At 50.3% G+C, this 22,795-nt stretch overlaps 1 protein-coding gene across 1 annotated transcript; it reads left to right on the plus strand.

Moving 5' to 3' along the window:
• The first annotated feature begins 2,149 nt into the window (after nt 1-2,149).
• On the plus strand, nt 2,150-9,854 carry ZBTB40 (zinc finger and BTB domain containing 40). Its single transcript, XM_069874485.1, is given in 6 exon segments — nt 2,150-2,400; nt 8,288-8,632; nt 8,634-8,740; nt 8,743-9,000; nt 9,539-9,672; nt 9,752-9,854. Coding segments are annotated over 6 exon segments (1,185 nt in total). The 3' UTR covers nt 9,842-9,854.
• Nucleotides 9,855-22,795: the final 12,941 nt, after the last annotated feature.

A 22,795-nucleotide genomic window follows, 5' to 3' on the forward strand; every position in this document is an offset into this window, starting at 1 on the left:
AAGAAAAATTACTCTCCTGCAACACTGCTTCCCAAAACGTCCTCTCTGGTATTTGGACTGGGATATCCAAGGGATGGCATATGGGCTGCAGGTTGCTCTGTCTGCATCAGCTTGGAACAGGTCCCACCTTGCTGAATGCTGGTCATCATAGAATAGGGAATCACAGAATGGTTTTGGTTGGAAGGGACTTCAAAGCCCATCCAGTTCCACCTCCATTCCACTGGATCAGGGACTCAAAGCCCCATCCAGCCTAGCCTTAAACACCTCCAGGACTGGAGCAGCCACCACTGCTCTGGGCAACCTGGGCCTCCCCACTCTCACAGGAAAACATTTCTGTCTACAATCTCATCTCAATCTACCCTTTTACATTAGGGCTTGTCCTACTTGGCCCCAGTCCATGAGAAAGGACCCTTTTGAGGTGTTTGGGACACTGCTCCTCTGTGATGGAGGCTGAGAAGAGGCACAGGGCACAGATTTACCTGTGTGTCTGAGTGATGGAGAGCATCAAGCCTTTCTCCATTCTGCAGCTCAACCTTGCTGCCTGGAAAGGAGCTCAGGATCAAAGCCACGGCACTACCTTGGCACCATCAGCGGGTTGCAGCAGTCTCCAGCAGAAAAAGCAAGCACGGCGGTGGGGAAGAGAGCGCGCTTTCTGTTCCCAGCCAGCAGCAGAGCCTGGCATGCAGCAGCCTGTGTGCACCAAAGAGGAGACTTGCAGGAGTCTGTCCCAGCAGGGACATGGTCCATGCAACAACTGGCTTGGGACGTGCAGTGGGACATGTGCCACGGGGCAGTTTGGAGGGAGAGCAGCTAAACCCGCAGGCAAGCACATGGCTGGAGCCCCGCCAGCACCTGCCACCTCTGGAAATAGCTCTCACGGAGAAAAGGGTTGCAGGCGTGGAGTCCCTGTCCCTTGTGTTATTACGCAGCGCACGATACACGAAACATGTTGGCAGCGGTCAGCCTGGAGAGAGCTGCAGCAAGGGAGGGAGCGAGATTAATAGGAAAACAAATCAGCACCTAGAAACAGAACAAATGGACAACACAGAGGGACCCAGACCACCGGGGATGCTGGATCGCAGGCAAACCCATGCACACGCATGGAAGGAAAAACAGGCTGTAAGCAGAGCTGGCCACCAGGAGCAGAGAGATGGGAAGGAGAGGAAAATCCTTTATTATCTACATGGGGATATGATTTCTAGAAGAATAGACTCTTCAGGCCAGGAATAGTGTCTGAAGCACTAGAACAGCTGAGAGAGGTGTTGATGGGTGCTGCCATCAGAAAAAAAATGAGAGTATGGAGATACTGGTTTTTACCTAAAGCCAGGACATGGGAGGAAATATAGATACTTGATTCGTGTGTGGGGAAATCTGCATCAGTGTGTGCAGCAAAGCGGAGCACGTAGAGAGATGCTGAGAGAAGCAGAAGAAACATCATGACTTGCAGTTTTGAGAAATGATTGATAAGGGGTACCAGTTGCACGCATCTGAGATGCTGCTGGGTGTGATGTACATTGGACACAAGGGAACACAGGGGATAGAAAAGTGTGGGTCTCTGGGCAGCAGTGGAGGAACTGCTCTGTGCTCAGTGCAGATTTCAGAGCAGGGATCCTGCCAAGCAGATCACTGCTTTTCTAACAGCGCATCCCCAGAGAGAAAGAGGCATGTGCTCAAGCAGAAAGGGAGCTGCTGGCTGTGTCCTCTGGAAGGGGATGAACCCTCCAGCTCACTGCAGTGCATACACTGAGCAACCCCCATCACCACGAGGAAACCCCTCCTGAGGAGTTGTGGACATCAGCTCTGAGAAAATAGAGTTCAACTAAGTTGAGCTGGGCTTACCTTGCACCACACGTGCAGATGGATCTGCTACAGCACTGGCGTGGCTGGAAGAAGTGTCTCAAGGGATGTTACAGAGACTCCGAGATAAGTGGGTACTGAGGCTGGACAATCACTTGTACCAGCAAAGCAGGTGAGATCCCTGAAACTCAATGGGACAGGCACCAGCAGCTCCTGCCAACAGGTGAGGGGTGAGTTCCGGGACACATTTAGGGTGGGATTTTGCTTATAAGAGGCCAGGCAGTAACAGCAGGGGACTGAAGAGCTGACATCATAGGCAGATGCCGAGGCATGCTGAGTTGAGGATGAGGGCATGCCTGGAGTGGTGCCAGGCCTGGATATTGATGCTCAGCTGAAGACAAGTGCTGTGCCCCATCCTGAAAGGAATCTCTACGGCCTCCTGAAAGCCCAGCCTGCCTGTGAAAAGGCTGGAAGAAACCTGATCACATTGAGTAACAGACCACAAACGTGTGATAGCTGCAATAGAACCACAGAGCCCAGGAACTGGACTTGCCAGAGGCAACTGGACTTTCCAGAAGCTGATGGAGAAAATGCACTGAAGATGTACTGCAGGAAGCCAATGTTCTCAACATGTTCTGCTCAGACACTAGGCCACCACGCACAGCAACAGAGATGCAGTCTGGCATCCTTTGAGAACCTGCACAGAGTTATCTTTCCTCACATCTCACTCAGAAGGGAGCAGGAATGGGAGATGCCAAGGTGCCCATGGGAATCTTTGCAATAAAAAGCAATTAAGTCAAAAGCCAAGGGAGCTGGCAAATGAGAAACTGCAAAAGGGCTTTAGGAAGTCAGTCTGGGTGCCAGTAGAATCATAGAATCACCAGGTTGGAAGAGACCCCCAGGATCATCGAGTCCAACCATTCCCATCAAACACTAAACCATGTCCCTCAGCACCTCGTCCACCCATCCCTTAAACCCCTCCAGGGAAGGTGACTCAACCACCTCCCTGGGCAGCCTGTTCCAGTGCCCAATGACCCTTTCCGTGAAGAATTTTTTCCATGGGAACAAGCTCGCTGCTTCCCCTTGAGAACAAATTGCACGTTATCTTTTTCCCTGAAATCAGCCCCTCAACAGAGAAGATCTGCAGCTGAAAGAGGGGTTAACTAGATGATATTTAAGGTGCCTTCCAACCCAAACCATTCTATGATTTCTATGATTTCTATGATTTCTATGATTTCTATGATTTCTATGATTTCTATGATTTCTATGATTTCTATGATTGCAAAGGGAGCGATGCTTGCAGGAAAAGGAAGATGTAAGAATCTCCATCACATGGTTTTCTCTGTCAAAGGGTTTGCTCCATCCGAGGTGTTCATGCCAAACCCCTGGGAGCAGCCAGGTTTCCAGCAGAAGCCCAAGTTCTTGCAACACTGATGTGCCTCTGCATAGTGTGACATGAAACAAATCTCTCACTCCAGAAATCTACCTCTTTCCAAATTCCAACAGTGCCCTCAAGTGCTCAAAGGAGAAGCCGCAAGCCAGGGATGGAGCTTCCCTACTGCCCAGGCTGCTGTGAAGAGGAGAGATTATGACCCAGAAGGGGTTGCATGGCCTTGAGCTCAGCTCGCTGCTGTCCCTGCAAGTACTGAGCAGGAGTGACTGCATCCCCTGTCCTACCTCTGTTCCCCTGTGTGGGCAGTTCTGTGCCATGTGCCAGCCCAGCAGGCACCAAGAGATGCTCCAAGAGAATCCAAAGCGGATCCGTGGTCTGCGTTGCCGGGAAAACGCACACAGCAAAAGCTTTTGAAAATAGTGTGGTCTGGATCCCACCCAGCCTGGGTAACGGGAGGGACTGATCTCCATCAATCCCTTGATAGGAATGGTTGGACTCAATGATCCGGTGGGTCTTTTCCAACCTGGTGATTCTATGATTCCATGTGAAGTGAGACAAAAGCTGGTTACAGAATACATCTCCCACTTACATGCATGTGTGTAAATTCTCCCATAGGTCTTATGCATATTCTGTTACTTTCCAAGGACTCGTTTTAATGTTATTATGAACTTCACAACAGTCAAAACTTGTGCTAATTTGGAGCTGGCTCCAGCTCTGCCTGACCTTGCATTTGAGATAGGGAAAGCCTGTAAATAGAGGTGATTACAGAAGACACCTCTGTTCACCTCAGATCATACTTCACCTAAGATGTCATCATCTCGAAAGAGGAAAACACTGCTTGAAAGAAAACATGCTGTTTGAGGGACATTCTGTCTAACTTTCAAAAAACATTATTACTTAGATGAAATTTTATTTTAGCTTAGATCAAAAATATTCCACTTTCTGTAATAGTAACCACTTCTTGTAGCATTAGGGAGATGAGTGTGTGGGAGCACAAGGTGTCTGGTCCTGGAGTCGTTCAGGTGTTGCAGGCGGGAGCCTTCGGGCACTGGGTGAGGGAAATGTCTCTGACCTCCTGCAGAGGGGACAGACACCTACTCTGGGTAAGGAATTTGAGCATAAAATGTGAGGCTTTTTATGAAAAGAGAATCTCTTTAAATATTTACCCTGGGACACTACAACTATCACCTTCTCCTTAAGACCAACATGTCTTTGTGGTGATGAGGGCTGGGTCAGTACAAATGAGATCTAGTGTCAATTTAGAAGTGGAAGTAAATGGCTTTTAGAACAGAACTGCTGTGTAACTCAGTGATGAAGGATAAAAATAGATCAATTTGGCACGGGACATTATGTGTGAATAAAGAAATCACAAATGAATGCTTAGCTCTGGCTTATGTGTTTCTATTCTTGTTCTCAACGTCCACCACTAAGCTAAGTTGCCCCCCAAGCCTTAGACAAACAGTGCACTGATCCATTCATACAAAAAATAAGCACAAGTGAGAAGAAATTAAGGAAGTTGGGGACAGGACCTCCTTTGCTTTGGACCCCTGATCCAGTATGTGTGTGGGGATGAGTGGGTAGCAGACAGACCCACTGAGAAAGAAATAAATAAGCCTGTGAGTGCACAGATTGCTCTTGATAAGCTCCGTTCTCTGCCTGTGTTGCAGAACATGAGCTGGCAGCAGAGGGAGCACAAGGCTGTCACTTTGTGCCATAATAATGCAGAGAGATGGCATCACTTCAGTTCTTGGCCATGCAGCAAGAGTTTCTGGGTTTTTTTTTGGAAAGCTATGAAAAGCTGCCTGCATGTGCAACCCACGGAAGAATTTTAGGCATGGAATTTTCAGGCTGGCTGCTGAGATGCTACAAATGAGTGCAGGGAGTAGCTTTTGGCGTTATTTTATGAATACACCTTGTAAACGTCCTTAGTTACGACAGTGAGGGGTGCGCAGGATCCTCTTGCAAAGGCTGAGGTGGCATTGAAATTTTTTCTGTGCCTTGTGATGGACTTGCTGGACATGGGAGGCTCTGCGGCTGCCTTGGAACTGCCAAGGGGGCAGTGTCTTATCTCTCCAGCTCCTGAGCAGCTTCTACCCTAAACTTTGATTATCTTTTGATGAACCTGGTGCCGTGGGTGGCTTTAGAATCTGTTGAATCTAGGTTGAATAATTATGTGAATGATAGAATCATAGAATCATCGAATAACCAGGTTGGAAGAGACCCACCGGATCATCGAGTCCAACCATTCCGATCATGATGAAGAGAAGTAATTTAATTTGGAAACTCCCTTCCAGTTGTGTTGATAGAACTGGGTGTTGCTGTTTCCTCCTCTGTGAGAAGCATTGTTGCTATTGCCTGATCCTTTTCCTGCTCTAATTGTAGCTCAAAAAATAATACATGATCCCCTTGAACTGTGGAGGGATGCAAGGACAGAAATACCTGGGAAAAGGAAGCCAGTGGAAGTATTGGTTACCTGCTGCCCCAGGGATGGGTTGGCCAATCTCTTGTCTTCGGCAGATCCTTGGGTCCCCATAATTAAAGAAGCAAAATGTATTTAAACAAGAATGTCTCATTGAGTTGCTCAGAATGTTTTTTCCTGTGCCCTGAGTTGCTGTGATACAGATGGGGAGGTGCTAGGAACAGAGGGAGCAGACGGTGCTGCTGCTTCTTCCAGCCCACCCTGGTGCAAGGGATGGGGTTCATGCAGAAGGTTCTCCACAGCAAAGTGGAACAGATATCTCTTCCAGGACATCTATGTTTCCTGCTTCTCCTTTTGTAGGAAGAGCCAGAGCTATCATTATTTAACTAGCAGTCCCAGTTCCACCTCAGATCATGGAAATCCTTCAGCTCCAGGGAAGGAGTAGGTGGACTAGAACTGCTATTACATTGAGCCTTGCAGAGGAACCAGGTCTCTCTCCTCTCCCACGACCAGCAGCAGCTCTGCTGATGGCAGCCTGAAGTCTCCTGTTTACAGTGGAGTGGGAGGAGAGCAGAGCCCATGTGTTTCATTGGCTCGGAGCGCAGGTGGCTCTGTGAATGGGTGAGGAGTTGGATCTGCTGCGTGCCAGGGAGCAGAGAAGAGCTGAACTCAGATGCCCTTCGGTGGTGATGTACCTGGAGAAGCTCTGGCTCCTGGGAAGCATGGGGGTGGGTTGTCAGCGACTGTTTAGGTTTCTCTGCCTTCCAGAAGAGGACTCGCCTCCCTAGTGCTCTTGCTTTGGAGGTTCCAAATGACAGCAGGACACCTGAGATGTGAGGTGATGTTGAAACTGCCTAGGATCTTATCCTGATGATTGAGTCCAGAGAAAAGCAACAAAGCTGGTGAAGAGGCTGGAGAACAGACCTTATGAGGAGTGGCTGAGAGAGCTGGGGGTGTTTAGCCTGGAGAAGAGGAGGCTGAGGGGAGACCTCATTGCTCTCTCCAACTCCCTGAAAGGAGGTTGTGGAGAGGAGGGAGCTGGGCTCTTCTCCCAAGGGACAGGGGACAGGACGAGAGGGAATGGCCTCAAGCTCCACCACGGGAGGTTTAGGTTGAACATTAGGAAAAAATAATTTCACGGCAAAGGTCCTTGGTCCCTGGCAGAGGCTGCCCAGGGAGGGGGTTGAGTCCCCTTCCCTGGAGGGGTTTAAGGGACGGGTGGACGAGGTGCTGAGGGACATGGGTTAGTGATTGATGGGAATGGTTGGACTCGATGATCCGGTGGGTCTTTTCCAACCTGATGATTCTATGATTCTATGAATAGCAAGTTCCACCATACTGCATCTTGAAAGCACAGGGGAGCTCTCGGCTGAGCAGGAGAGCTCTTGGACACAGGTGACACCCACCAACTGGTTTCTGAGCCATCAGTGGCTGTGGTGTGAAACAATATCTCCTAGCTCCTCCTGTCCTCCCACAGCCACTACAGGCGGTTCCATGCAGCAGAGCAGCAGGTTCTGCTTCTCACAATGTCTAAACTCCAGAGGGGCTGATGCCTCACGGGAGCAAGATGCCAGCTCAGCCTACACCCACTGTCTGCTGGAAACTTAAAATTTGGTGTGGGTTGGGAGTTGCTCAGAGCCTGCTTTGGGCAAAGCAGAGCTTCAAGGTGATGTGTGAATGCTGGCTAATGGAACCTTGTGCTGACAGACAACATTACTCCTGTTCCCTTTGAGAGAGTAGGAAACTGGGTGCAAAGATGTTAAGGAGATCATGTAAATCATGTCCATCCTCTAGCGCTCCTGCTGTTTTGTTTCAGCATCATTGCCAGCACCGGTGTTAGGCATCCCCGTGTGTAGATGAGGCAGCAACATCTTTATCTTGTCTACCTTAGAAGCCCCAGATATCCTGCTGCTAACAACTCTGTTAGCAGATGTCCTGTCTGTTCTCCCTCCTGTGGTCAGGGCTTGGGGGATGCGAAAGGGAGGCTCTGGTAGATGGGATCAGGGCTGTGGATTTCTGCAGGGAATTATAGCTTGGGGGAAAAGACTCAGAAGTGGCTGAGCTGGGACGACGGGGTGCAGAGAAGGGAGAGAAGGGTGCTGAAAGCCTTGGGCTGCAAGCAAGCTGCTCTCCCCAGCACTCTGTGTTTTTGCTCTAGTAGGATCAGTGGCTGAATCTGGGGAACCACGGAGAAAAGGTAAAAGAGATGGGATGATTGGCACCCCAGATGTTATCACTCCAGGACGGACTATAAGAGAATGAGAGGAGCAAGCACACATCAGAGCTCCCTCTCAGCTGGCCTGAGATCCCCCACCAACATTGTCCACAAGCCATGAGAACAGGAGCCTTTGCAGAAACTTCACTCATAGCAGCTTCAAGGAAACATCTAAAGACTCTACCACTGAACTCCATACAGGTTGTATAGTGCTTTTTCAACCCCTTATAGGATGCTAATATTGGCCTAGATGTAAGCTTATACTCTTGACTTAGAATTGTAACATTATAGTTAATAAACTAAATGTTTAAATACAATTCTGGGTCCTACTCTGTCTACCTCAGGCTGTGACAGAGGTGGAAGTGGAGAAGAAGGTTTTGCTTACTCTTTTTGTCTTGCTACTGTCTGAGCAAAGTGCTAATGGGATCCTCTGCTTTGTGACCAGCTGGGCTTTGTGAAGCAGCGTGGAGACCGCGGTGAGAGGAGGTCCTGATGCCACGGAGCTCCCTGGTTACAGCTGGCAGCTCCTGCAGCAGCTGAATGCCCTCTGCAAAGAGCAGCAGTTCTGCGATTGCACCGTCTTCATCGGGAATGTTCGTTTCAGAGCACACAAGGTGGTTTTGGCTGCTGCCAGACTGCTTTTTAAATCCCTCTTGGACAGCATGGACACCGTCTCCATCGATGCTTCTATGGTGACCTCTGAGGAGTTTGTGCTCCTGCTGGAGATGCTGTACAGTGGGAAACTCCTGCGGGGGAAATACAATTTTACCAAAGTGATCTCTGTGGCAGACAGTCTGCAGATGTTTGATCTGCAAAAACCTCCTCAGGGGTCTCATCAGCTGCTTAGCTTAGGACCAGGTAGCATGAGAAGTCTCCATCCAGGCAGGAAGCTCATCTGGAAGCCCTGCTGAAGTCAACCTGCTGAAGGGAAAACTCTTCTCCCTTAGAGAGTTTCCCCATCTCCTGGCCCTGTAGGAGCAGAAATGGAAGCAGATGTTTCTCCTTCTGGCCAGGAACTTGCCATATATCACACCTGGATTCACCAGGGTGCGATGCTGAGTGACTCCAGATCCCTGGGGGAGGATTCAGGCTCTTGTCCGGATCAGGCTGCCTGTGCCGAGCAGGGTGGTGGTGCAGAAGGGGAACCTGCTATGCTTATGGGGCATGTTTCACCCTGTGAAGGATATTTTGTCTGTGTTTATAGTTTTTTGCTTACCTTTGGCTGGAGGTAGCGCCAAAATGGACCCTTTTCTGCAGGGCATTTATTCCCCTGCACTGTGAAGATCTCTCCTCTGCAGTTGCGATGCTCTCCTCAATTTATTAGGGCTGTATGAGCAAAACTTTCCCTACCCATGCGTGGGATTTTCTCTGATGTGCATTGGGATCCGTGTTAGTGCTTAATGGGAGTCTGATAAGGCAAAACGTGGCCCAGTGATTGAACAGTGCTGATGCTACCTTATCCCTTAGACTCCTGATCAGCATGGGAAGAAAACAGACTGTACTGGGTTTAAAATAAATGTTCCATTTATAACCAGCGTTAAATAAACTGTTGGTTTTCCCCCCAGGCTGTGCGATGTCTTTAGAAGGGATTTGTGAGTCACAGTTTCCCTATCAGAGCCGATGTGCTGGTGACAAACTGATGCCTTTCAATAACATCCAGCTTTCTGCGAATCCCTTCAATTACCAAATAACTCATCTTGTTTCTCTCACGCAGCAGCAAAGAGCAGAAGCTGTCAACTGGATTTCTTTCTTCGATATGAAAGTGTTTTCGCTGAGGCCCTTTCTGATGTCCAAGCTGTGCTGAAAAGACTGGAAGAGTGCAGAGAAATGGATGCCTCTCTGAAGGAGGTAGGTGTGTTGAGCTGGGGACATGACACGAGGTTTTTCTTCCCCCTGCTGCGGGCTGGAATTGTTTATCGCCTCTTAGGAAATTGTTTTGTGGGAAACTGGGGCTCTGGTGCCTCGTTGCTTGAAAGGCAGCACATGGTCACCTGAGCAACAGCCCGGAGGGACGTGACTGGAAAAATGAGGTAAAGAAGCGTAGGTAAAGAAGTACCCATCCTGCCCTGATGACTTCTCCGCTGTTTTGGAGGTGAGCTCCAGTGCTGATTTCTGTCCTCATGATGATGGCATTTGCTTCAGGAATTGTATCATCTTATAAAGGACTCGCATACCAGATCCCCAGATAGACTTTCCAAGCCTTGGGTGAGGGCCTGTCACAGAGCATCTGCTCCACTCTGCTGGTGGGAGCATTTTGGAGGGTTACAGGTGCCTGTATGACAGTAAGAAGTGGAATTCCCTTGAGTCAGGGAGTGCAGGTTTCTTTTTTGCTGAGTCTTTCAATGGAAGCCTGTGTTCCCTTGGCTGCTGACACTCTTGGTGGTGTTGAACTGAACATCCCTGGGGCTTTAGGAGGGAGATGCGGGTCCTAATTTGTTTTTGAAGTAGCAAACCTGAGCGTGGACAGGCTGACAAGGGTCTGTGAGTGTGTTGCTCTCAGAAAGGGTTAGGTTTTGAATCACAGAATCAACAGGTTGGAAGAGACCCACCGGATCATCGAGTCCAACCATTCCTATCAATCACTAAACCATGTCCCTCAGCACCTCGTCCACCCGTCCCTTAAACCCCTCCAGGGAAGGGGACTCAACCCCCTCCCTGGGCAGCCTCTGCCAGGGACCAATCACCCTTTCTGTGAAAAACTTCTTCCTAATGTCCAGCCTGAACCTCCCCTGGTGGAGCTTGAGGCCATTCCCTCTCGTCCTGTCCCCTGTCCCTTGGGAGAAGAGCCCAGCTCCCTCCTCTCCACAACCTCCTTTCAGGGAGTTGGAGAGAGCAATGAGGTCTCCCCTCAGCCTCCTCTTCTCCAGGATAAACACCCCCAGCTCTCTCAGATGCTCCTCTTGTTCTCCAGCCCCCTCACCAGCTTCGTTGCTCTTCTCTGGACTCGCTCCAGAACCTCAACATCCTTCTTGTGGTGAGGGGCCAGAACTGACCCCAGGATTCGAGGAGTGGTCTCACCAGTGCCGAGTCCAGAGGGATGTTTCTTTGTCACAATGATCAGAAAAAATGTCAGGTTTAAGGGTTTACTTCTTCTATGCCCTGGCAATTGGAGTAGAGCTGGTGAGGGCCTTGTATGAGGGGAGCATGTGCTGCCAGAAGGGATCTGACAGCTTCTTGCACCCGTGCCAGGAGGCATCACCCCTGCTAGCGTGCCACCTCTTGCCCTGCTTATGCTGCCTGCGTGGTCTCAGGGTAGAGCTGCTCCACCAAAGTGCCCCGGCAGGCACACTGCCAGCTTCTGCTCTGCACAATCACCCCTTTCCCTGTCCCTGCAATCACTGCTCATAGAATCACAGAACCATGGAATGGTTTGTGTGGGAAGGAACCTCAAAACCCATCCAATTCCACCCACTGCCATGGGCAGGGACACCTCCCACTGGATCAAGGGCTCCAAGCCCCATCCAACCTGGCCTTGAACCCCTCCAGGGATGGGGCAGCCACCCCTGCTCTGGGCAGCCTGGGCCAGGACCTCCCCACCCTCACAGCAAAACATTTCCTCACAAGATCTCCACTCTTTCAGCTCAAAACCCTTCCCTCTCATCCTATCCTTGCAGACCCTGATCAAGACCCCCTCCCCAGCTTTCCCAGAGCCCTTTTCAGCACTGGAAGCTGCTCTAAGGTCTCCCCACAGCCTTCTCTTCTGCAGGCTGAACAACCCCAACTCTCCAACCTGTCCTTGTATGGGAGGTGCTCCAGCACTCAGATCATCTCTGTGCCCTGCTCTGGACTTGCTCCAGCACCTCCACCTCCTTCCTGTGCTGAGGACTCCAGAACTGGAAACAGGGTCCAGGAGGGTCTCACCAGAGCAGAGCAGAGGAGCAGAATCCCCTCCCTGGTCCTGCTGGTCCCACTGCTCTGGATGCAGCCCAGGACATGGTTGGTTTTGGGGCTGTGAGTGCACATTCCAGCTCATTTTGAGCATCTCCTCCCCAACCACCCCAAGTCATTCTCCTAAGGGCTGCTCCCAATCCATTCTCTGTCCAGCCTCAATTTGTGTTTGGGATTGCCCCGACCCACATGCAAGAAGCTGCTGTTTCCTATTTCTCCAGCCCCCCCCAGATGCGGCTGGTGAGGTTGGTGAGGTTCACAGACCTGTTCCTGGCCCTTTGTGCTCTCAAAGTAGCCATTGCAGCAGGAACCATGTGAGTGGCTGTGGAGCTCAGCAGCAGTTTGAGTTTCTGACCACAAACCAGCTGCTGGGCGATTTTTCTGCAGCTATAAATAAATGCTGAATAAATGAGAAATGGATTTTCTTTAAAGCCTTCCCCCAAAAAATCACTTCTCAGCTGTGACAAGCATGGAAAGCATCAGCCTCAGGGCAGGGGGCCAGGCTGCAGCCGCTCTGAGCAGGGGCTCAGCCAGACCTGTCCCTCTCTCAGCTCCAAGCAGGATCTATGAGCACTGTTTCCTGCAGATGGAGGAGCTTTTCCTCACAAGGGCTCGATGTTTTCTTGGGGGACAGTTTTTTTAAAAGTCGTGCTTAAAGGTCAGGTTCAGCTCCAAAGAGCTGAGCTCAGGCTGTGGAATTAAGGCTGAGGTTGTGCCAGTGGGAGGCATCACCAGATTGTTTTTCTCCTTTTTCTTCCCCCTGCTCCCCACTCCTTTTTCTTTGTTTGTTTGGGTTTTGGGTGTTTTTTTTTTTTGTATTATTTTGCCAGTCATTTGCTCACAGCCCCTTTGGTGCCCTGGGTCCAGCAGAAGTCAGTCTGGAAGCTGCTGAGATGCTGTTTCTTTGCATAAAGCAGCCTTGCTGGGCTTGCTTGCCCTGCCTCTGGGGGGAATCATAGAATCGCAGAATTACTAAGCTTGGAAAAGACCTCTCAGCTCATCTAGTCCAACCATCAGCTCAACCCCACTGTGCCTGCTAAACTGTGTCCCCAGGTGCCATGGTCACACATATTGTGAACCTCTCCGAGGATGGTGATGCCACCGCTGCCCTGGTCAGCCTCTGTCAGGGCTTTACCTCTCTTTGGTAAAGAAATTTTTTCCTGATACCTAGTCTAAACCTCCCCTGGTGCAATCTGAGGCCATTTCTCTCATCCTGTCACTTTTTAGCTGGGAGAAGAGCCCAGTGCCCACCTCACCACAACCTCCTTTCCAGGAGCTGCAGAGAGTGATGAGATCTCCCCTTCAGCCCCTTCTGTTCCAGGATAAACAGCCCCAGCTGCTCCTCATAAGACTTAATTATCCACCGTGGTAATATCTCCACCCTTCATGCACGTCTTTGCTGAGGAGTCTTTTCTCCTGGAAAGGAGGGTATGATGAGGGGAGTGCTGGGCTCTCCTCCTGAGTGACAGGATGAGTGGAAACCACCTCAAGTTACACCATGGGAGGTTTAGACTGGAGAGCAGGAGAAAATTCTTCAACATCAAGGTTCTCAAGGCACTGGCAGAGGCTGCCCAAGGAGGTGGTGGAGTCCCCATCCCTGAAGGGGATTGAGATGGTTTGATGAGGTACTCAGGAATGGTCCAGTAGCGGACAAGGTACGGTTGGACTCAATGATCTCTATGGTCTTTTCCAACCAAATGATACTAAGATTCTATTCTTTGTCTCTGTTCCTTTGCTCATGAAGCTCATGCCTGTGTGGGTGCCCTGTTCCCTGCAATGCTCCTATCCGCGCCCCTCTGGTGGTGCTGCACCTCTAAAGGTGGTCTGTAAGTTTTTCCCCAAGGAGGTTTGTGGTACAGAGCTTGCTTTTTGTGAGAATTATTCCTTCCTTCCAAGTTTGATGTTACATTCTGCTCCCCAGGCTGAAAACTGCAGCCAAGTTGCTTTTCTGTTTAGGGAGATGTGATTTTGGGGCTAGTTTTGTTTTGGAGCCTTTCTGTATTTCGCATAAACTATTCCTGTCTAATTTGGTTCTGACTCGGATGAAACCTGCTTGGAAATGAGAACAAGACTGAAATTGCAGTAATTTGGAAAAGCGCAGAAGAGCTTTGCTGGTGTCAGGTCTCATCTTCCTGGGCTCTCTTAGAGAAACTCAATTCAAATCATTGCACAGCTCATTTGTTTCCCCTGCTCTAGGTTCAGATGAAGTGGGGGAACATTGCTTCTCCCGCACAGAATAAATGTCACCGTGCTTGTGGATCATTTCCATTGCCTATGGGCCTGTCCAATTATTGTCGTCCTTCATTTGCAACTGCAGGGATTTCTGGATGTGATAGAAGAAAGAAGTTTCCCATTATTTTCTGCATCTTGAGTAGGAGTGACGGCTTGTGAAGTTGGGGGGAGGCTCATAGTAGCAAGAGCAGAAGTACTTCCCCCCCTGTTCTGGTGTGTTTGAGTGGAACTGGCACTGAGCTTTTGCTCCTTTTGTGTGGAGCAAGCTGGGGTCAGTGTCTCCATGGAGCCTTCCTGGTACCAGCATCTCTTTCAGTCATGTATGAATGCAGGCTTGAAAAAAAAGCACTTCAGATTTCTGAACCAGCAATGGGAACATGGTTTTCTTCAGTTATTGCATGCATGGTTGTTGTGAATCGACGTCTTTGCGTGGTCAGAGCCCTGGAGTTCATGGAATTATGGAAAAGTTTCGGTGGGAAGGGACCTTAAAGCCCATCCAGTCCCACCCCCTGCCATGGGTAGGGACACCTCCCACTGGATCAGGGGCTCCAAGCCCCATCCAACCTGGCCCTGAACACCTCCAGGGATGGGGCAGCCACCGCTGCTCTGGGTGACCTGTTCCAGGGCCTCCCCACCCTCACAGCGAAACATTTCTCCCTAAGATCTCATCTCAATCTCCCCTCTTGCAGCTCCAAGCCATTCCCCTCACCCTTTCCCTGCCCTCCCTGATCAAGAGCCCCTCCCCAGCTTTCCTGGAGCCCCTTTCCGTACTGGAAGTTGCTCTAAGGTCTCCCTGGAGCCTTCTCTTCTTGTGGCTGAACAACCCCAAATCTCTCATCCTGTCCTCACACAGGAGGTGCTCCAGCCCTTGGTTCATCTCTGTGGCCTCTTCTGGGCTCTCTAATATTCTTGTTAGATTCCTGGTCAGAGCTTGCCTGGGGGCTGCCTTGGGAATGAGGAGGTTTGAGGCAAACCGGACAGGGTTGTGACCATTGAGATACAGAGTTGGGAATGTTGTAGCCATTGGACCTGACTGGGACCAAACACCTTGGTGGATGCTGAACCTGTTTGGTGGCACAGCTCAAGCTTTAGCTGGGTCTTAGTCCCCTTCCCTGGAGGGGTTTAAGGGATGGGTGGATGAGGCGCTGAGGGACATGGTTTAGTGTTTGATAGGAATGGTTGGACTCGATGATCCAGTGGGTCTTTTCCAACCTGGTGATTCTATGATTTCATGATTAGTGACTCTGTTTCCCTGCTGGGAGAGCCTGTCTCCTGCTACAGTCTGGAAGCTGGACGTGTACTGGTTTGTGCCAATGTGGTCATGAAGGGATTTGCAAGTGTCCCAGGCTGTGAGAGCATCATGGCTCGGGCTGTACCACCTGGACACGTTACAGCTCTGGGGAAGCTGGGATTCCAGCTAATATCAGGATCTTTGGGAATTGTTAGAGTTGGACTGAAAGTCGGACTGAAATGCGTTGTGTGCTTGTTCGTAATAGTGCTAAAAGGCTGCTGTTGCCACTGAGCACCGGGTCTGAGGAAAGGTCTTCCAGACACTATAAATAGCAGAGCCCTTCAGCTCCTGAAAGTGCATTCCATTAACCAGAGCCGTGTGTTGCCCAGAGCTCAGGGGAGAGGTGCTGGGCTGAGTGGGATTAAAGAAAAATAATATTGTGGCAATGCAAGTTCCTTCTCATCCATCTGAGTGGAAACTGGTTCTGGGCAGGGTGCTGACCACCTTTTGGCTGGTGAGAGTCAAGAGATTTTGTGTTTTACAGGATTGTTTTGATTCAGAAGGGGCCAGGTGTGCAAACCTGGGGAACAAACACGATCCGTTATCAAGGCTCATTACAAATTAATGTTTGCATTAAAAAAAATACCTTTTAGCTCAGTCTTCAGCGCATCTGCGGCATCTCCTTTCTTCCTTTCTTACAGACCCACGTCTCTCTTTTGGGCAGGAAAAATGCTGTTAGCAGGAGGAGCTGGGACTCCTGCAGTCCCCTCTGTGGATGCTCCCTGCAAGAGGTCACTGTGCTGTCTGCGCTGACCTAATCCATCAGCCTTTACACCTGCAGCAGGAGCGAGGCCCCGTCCCCTGGTGCGGCCCCGAGCAGTTGCATTCAGTCTTTTTATCATCGGAACAGAAATGACAATGACAGCAGAAAATGGTGGCACGCGGGAGCCGGGCTGAGCTCTCCACTTCAAAGGGGCTTTTATAGCATCCCTGGAGTCCGGAATAAAGGACTGCTGCTCCAAAAGGCTGGCATCTCTCCTGGAGAGCCGAGGAGCCGGTGTCTTCAGGGGCAATATTTACAGCATTAAAGTGCTCCAGGGAAATGGGAGCAAGAGTTGCAGCTTATTTCTTTTCCTTTCATTCCCCTAACTGCTCAGGCACGTTTGCCTCTAGTTGCTGTTTCGGGTCACTGGAGTGGATTTTGGAGCTCTGGGTGTGATTGCCAGGCATGCTGAGAGCTTGCGATGCTCAGAGTTTGCGTGCATCCTCTCCAGAGCTTTCTAGGAGATGTAGCTTCATGGCGACTTGAGGAAGAGAATTCCTGAAAGTCCCACTTAAAATGCTGCCTGCTTTCTGTGCCAGTGATATCCTTATTCCACAATGACATCTGGGAACGCCTGCCCTAGCCTTGACCTTCCAAAGTTGAAGAGTTGGGTTGTTCAGCCTGGAGAAGAGAAGACTGCAGGGACTCGAGACCTTAGAGCAGCTTCCGATACTGAAAGAGGCTCCAGGACAGCTGTGGAGGGGCTCTTGATCAGGTCATAGACTGATCAGATGAGGGGAAATGGTTTTAAAGTGGAGGGGGAAGATTTAGATTAGACATTACGAAGAAATTCTTCATGCTGAGGGTGGGTAGGAGGTGTTCAAGGACAGGTAGGATGAGGCTTTGAGTAACTTGATCCAGTGGGAGGTGTCCCTGCCCATGGCAGGGCGTTGGGACTGGGCTTTGAGGTCCCTTCAAACCCAGAACATTCCATATTTTTGTGACTTGCAGTAAAAGCCAGGGCTGGTGGGGAAGATGCCGCCCTCCTCCCCACAGCTGGTGCCCACAGCTCAGGTTCAACGCCGTGTGTCTATTTGCTTATTTTTTTATGTCATTCAATTTTTTGTTCGCTGGACAGATCCCCTACTATTCATTTTTTTCTCTCTTAGTATACGGTGTTGTCTCTGTTGTCAAAATCTTACCTGCATCTGCCTGTTCTGTTGTAGGTGGGTGGAGGCAGGGGAGCAGTCACCGTTGGAGACGCTGCTTAGCAAAGTGAAGGATGCTCCGACCCTGGGTGCCCAGAGCCTCCTGTCTTTCCTGAAGCTCTTTCAAGATGCGAATCCCAAGCTGGGAGCAGCTTTACTGGAGAAGGATGGGAGCAGTGGGGAAGCCCTGCAGCAAACAGATATGGAAGTGGCTGCAGCCTCTGGCAAGGGGAGCAGGTAGCCTTGCAGATAAAGCAGCTTCCCAGAAACTTGCTTGGATGCAGGAGGTTTATTCCTTGCTAGCCGGGGCCCTTGAGCATTTCCGTCCCGCAGCAGCGGGGTGCGGGAAGCACAGGGCTCTCCCTGCTGCTGCCTGGAGGGCTGGATCGATGGCTTCGCAGCCAGCGTGGTTCGAAGCGCAGCTGAGCCTCGGGATTGAAAGCTCCTGTCTTACTTGAGTCTGACACAAAGCAGTGGCCTTGCAAACCTGATGTTAACCTCCAGCTTGCTTTCTGGCTTTGTGCTCTCTTAGATAAATGAGACGTTTTCCTTTCATAGAGTTTAAAGAGAATAGCAAAGTGGTTTCCTCTGCTGCTTGTGCTTGCGATGAGCTTTGCTATTCACTTAGATCTTCCACAGAGTCCCCCTCGCTTCAGGAGCCTGTCAGCCCCTTGTTTCTTCTCTTGTGTTTCTGAGTCCTTTCTCCCCCCAAGAGAGCACAGGCGAGGGAGGGACGCTGACCGCTCGCTTGCTGGGGCACAGGGAGGAGCTGATCCAGAGCGTGACACAGCTGAGCCCCATCGTAGCGTTCCTGGAGTCAGCAAAGCAAGGATTCCTGACCGCCTCAGAGAAGCGGGTTAAAAAATCAGAAATAAAGCAAACTCTGTGGTGGAGAGGTGGGTCTCAGGTCCGCCTGTGGAGAACTGTGGAATAGCGGGAGCTGAGCTGCGAAGGTGGCCTCGGGGCTAAGCTGAACCCTACCTGACACAGTCACACTGACCCTGCCGTGGGGCTTGGGGCAGAGGAGGCGCCTGGTGTCCCTTGTTGGCCTTGAAAAACACCTTTCTGTGAGCCTGGAGAAAGGTCTCTGCTGAAGTTTGGTATCTACAGAACCACTGGAATAGGTGGAAGTGGATCTGAAGGAGGGTAGGGGGGCTCCAAAGGTATCTGAACAGGCTGGACCGCTGGGCTGAGACCAACGGGATGAGATTTAACAAGGCCAAATGCCGGGTCCTGCACTTGGCACAACAACCCTGAGCAGCTCCAGACTAGGAGAAGTCTGGCTGGAAAGTGCCTGGAGGAGAGGGACCTGGGGGTGTTGGTGACAGCGACTGACCGTGAGCCAGCAGTGGCCCAGGTGGCCAAGAAGGCCAATGGCATCTTGGCTTGGATCAGAAACGGCGTGGCCAGCAGGGCCAGGGAGGTTCTTCTCCCTCTGGACTCGGCACTGGTGAGACCGCTCCTCGAATCCTGGGGTCACTTCTGGGCCCCTCACCACAAGAAGGATGTTGAGGCTCTGGAGCGAGTCCAGAGAAGAGCAACGAAGCTGGTAAGGGGGCTGGAGAACAAGCGGAGCGTCTGAGAGAGCTGGGGGTGTTTAGCCTGGAGAAGAGGAGGCTGAGGGGAGACCTCATTGCTCTCTCCAACTCCCTGAAAGGAGGGAACTGGCAAGCGTAGTTCATCCACTGCCTGGCTGGGGTTTTGGGGCAGTGTTCAGTGCAGTGGTTGGTAGGAGGATTCTTGCTTCCCTGTAAGCAGTCAAATTGTGTGGTCTGATTTGCAGGAGCCACAAAGGACAGAATATTGTGTATAACCTGTTTCCTTTGTGTTTTGTGGGGAGCTGACTGTACCCTGCCCATGCAGCCGGACCTTGCAGAGTGCCCTAGCATCGGGCACACAAACTCACAGACCTCCTATCCTGGTTTGTCCTGTCAGTCAGTTCCTGTGACGCAGGATTATGTGAGTGTGAAGCACAGTTGTGCTCAGTGGTGTGAGCCTGACCAGAGCCATGCAGGTTGACCGGGAACCTCTACTCATCCTGTAAGGCCTTCATTGGGTGGATGAGGTGCTGAGGGGCATGGTTTAGTGATTGATGGGAATGGTTGGACTCAACGATCCCGTGGGTCTTTTCCAACCTGGTGATTCTATGATTCTCCAGTGCTTTTCTTTTTGTCCTTATTGAATTAGGTGGTTAAAATGCAGCCAGTTTTTTATCTTCTTTCCCCATTGAAACAAAACACCCCAGCAATAAGCCATACCCCAATCCTTTCTGCAGTCATAATTCTGCTCCTTGGGCACAGGATTCAGCCTTTAATTGCATCATCATTTACTCCAGGACTCCTGCCTCGCCTGGTGCTGTTATTCAGTATTTTCTTTTATCCTTCTCAGTCACCGTGTGCTCCGGTTGCTGCAGAGCCTGTAAACCCTGCTCTGAATACAAAATCCCTCTTCTCTCTAGGGGATCCCTTTCTGCTCTGGTTTTAGCCCACAGGGTCCCAGCAAATAACGACCGGCAAGGCTGGGTGCGCAGCTTTTGCTCTGTTCTGACACAGGAAAATAAGACAGAAATTGCCAAGTGGAGGCTGACCTGGAGGGGTCCCTTTTTTTCAGGTTGAATTTATTTTTGTGGTTTTTTTTTTTTCTTCCAGAGAAGTGGAAAAGTGCTTCATGATTTCAGCAGTTCAGCTGATTAAAGCTGGGCTCGTGGCACGCGTGCATCGGGATCTCTGGTGTCTTGGCTGTAATACTGGGAAAATGAACATGAAATTAGCAGCCCCCTCTGAAGGTTTTGTCTTACCTGATTCCTCCAGCGTTGCACAAGAGCTCCAGGCTGGTAGAGATCAGATCCAGCTCTCCACGGGTTCCTGAAGATGATGTTTCCTTTTCCTTCTGCCAGTCACTCACTCCCTCAACAGCTGCACTCTTAGTTGCAAGACAAGTATGAGTTTTAGTTGTAGCAGCCTCTTTTCTATGCAGTTAGGTTGTTTCCATGCCTGGGCCAAGCTCTCTGTGGAGCAGATCATGTTTTCTTTGCTCGTAAACCAGTCTCTGATGTGTTTCAAGGTCTTTGTGTCAGTCTTTGCTTTTCTGGGGAACTTCTAACCTAGGATTTATGGGCTTGACCTTTTGTCTTTATTAGTGTTTCTGTGCTGTGGGTGGAAGGTTTGGGGGTGGCTTGCGTGCAGGTTCTCGCTTCAGAGAGAGAAACTTGCATTGACAGGAAGAGCAGGAGCCCTCCTGTGAGTGGTGGCCCATGTTGTTGTTGTGCCAAGGGAGGTTTAGGTTGGATATTGGGAAAAATGTCTTTACTGGAAGAGTAGTGAAGCCGTGGCAGAGGCTGCCCAGGGCAGTGGTGGGATCTCCATCCCTGGAGGGGTTAAAAACCGTGTGGCCATGGCACATGGGGACATGGTTTAGCGGGCATGGTGGGGTTGAGCTGATGATTGGACAGGATGAGCTGAGAGGTCTTTTCCAGCCTCAGGGATTCCATGATTCTGTGCGTCTCGACTCTGCCTGGGAGCAGTGGAGGTGAGAGCATGAGCTCCCCAAAAAGCTGCTGCTTTTGTAGCCCTTTCTGTGTTCTCTTAAAAGACGACTTCAGACTGAGCAGTGCCAAGCCAGCTCAGTGTGAATTGGATGGGAGGATGCGTCATCAGGGTCACTGATAGATTTGGCTGTAAAAGGAGATATTTTAAAAATCAGAGAAACTCATTAATGAGATTGGCTGCTTGGGCGGGCACAGGAGGAGCTGTTGAATGAGTTTCTTTTATGTTGAAGGTAGAAAAACTGTCTGAAGTTTGCGTCCTTGACTAGAGAGGAGAGTTTGTATGGCAGTTATGGACCTGAGTGAAGGAATAATTTGAGGATGCATGTTGGGACCTGCAGGATATGGTGGAAGCATTCACCAGGCAAAGAAATGTCCTTTAGAGGAGCAAAGAGAGTTTCGAGGTACATCAGGCTGCTGGGCATTGCTGTGTGTTTTGAGAGAAGCAATAAATATTTGTCTGATCGAGTAAAGAAGAAGAAAATGAGGAGAACTGACCCTCAAACTCGACTGAGCCCAGAGAGAAATGCAGGATAGAGATGGAAAGGGGTATTTCCTGCAGCTGAAGTGGAACCGTGGCACAAAGGGCATCCCACACACACTGGAGGGACCTATGTGCGGCTCTGAATGTGACGGCAAGGTTTATGACTGTGTTTTCCAAGTTTAGAGTGGTCCCTACGATTGATGACCAGAGAGACAGCAGCAGTGACTGGCTGCGTGGGGGCTCAGGAATGCGTGGTGGGTTCTGGCTGGGAGGGACTCACAGAAATTGCTGGTTTTGAGCACAACCATGGATAAAATGCATCAAGGGGTGTTCAGGTAAATTGTTTCTTCCTGACTTGGGATCTTCATTCGAAGAGATAAAAATGATTTTTTCTTTCTCAATGAAGACTTGAGTAAAGTGTTTGAATTTCCTGTGAGGAAATTGTTAAACTACAGGAAGCAGTGAGATCAAAATGGTCTGTCTTCTTGGAGAGAACCAAAGGCTGGGCTGACGGATTCATAGTCATAGAACTGTAGAATGGTTTGGGTTGGAAGGGACCTCAAAGCCCATCCAGTTCCACCCTCTGCCACAGGCAGGGACACCTTCCGCTGGATCAGGGGCTCCAAGCCCCATCCAACCTGGCCTTGAACCCCTCCAGGGATGGGGCAGCCACCCCTGCTCTGGGCAACTTGGGCCAGGGCCTCCCTAGCCTCACAGGAAAACGTTTCTGCCTAAGATCTCATCTCAATCTCCCCTCTTGCAGCTGAAAACTGTTCCCCTTCATCCTGTCCTTGCCCTCCCTGATCAACAGCCCCTCCCCAACTTTCCTGGAGCCCCTTTCAGTACTGGAAGCTGCTCTAAGGTCTCTGCACAGCCTTCTCTTCTCCAGGCTGAACAATCTGGAGCATCACGCACTCAGTGTCCCCATCCGGCACAGTTCTCCTTGTGTTCCATTGGGCTTTTATTGTTTGTTGCCTGCCAGTGATAGGTCAGAGACTCGTGAGTCCCTGTCTGTCGGCTGGTGACGTGGCCTTCCAAGTAGGGGTGGGTTGAGGCATACTCGGAGCCGCTTGGAAAGAGAAGCAAATTTCACCAGCTCTGAAGTCACTTAAAAATTAAAAACTAAATTAACATGCAGTGAAATGTAAATGAGTGTTTAATAGAAAGCAAAACTGTGCTCATAATGCTGATAATTTCCTCTGCAGAGAGCGTTCCCGACAGGCACTTTGCTTTGTCATTTGTTAAGCACAATTGCTTTCTGGAAGCACCAGACTCCCAGCATGGTTCATTATCTTGTGGTAATGCCCCATCCGAGGAGGAGCATTCCTTAATTACACAGAGCTGCTGCTCCGCAAATTGCAGCTTGAACAAACAGCAGCACAAATAGTTCTTATCGTGGAAATGAAGAGGGAGGGAATGATTGGAGCCACTGGTGGCTGCCTAGACTAGGCATCTTGTGAGGTGGTGTAGGGCTTGGAGCTCACCTTGGTATGGCAGGAACGGAGAGCGCACCTAGAACAGCTCAAATGTATGTGATGGAATCAGAAACATTCCGTTGGGTGAAGGGGGAGAATCCTTTGAAATCCATCCCCTGATCCACATGGAGCACATCCAAGTCATA

The sequence above is a fragment of the Phaenicophaeus curvirostris genome, chromosome 22 (assembly GCF_032191515.1).
Source record: "Phaenicophaeus curvirostris isolate KB17595 chromosome 22, BPBGC_Pcur_1.0, whole genome shotgun sequence".
Classification (NCBI taxonomy): Eukaryota; Metazoa; Chordata; class Aves; order Cuculiformes; family Cuculidae; genus Phaenicophaeus; species Phaenicophaeus curvirostris.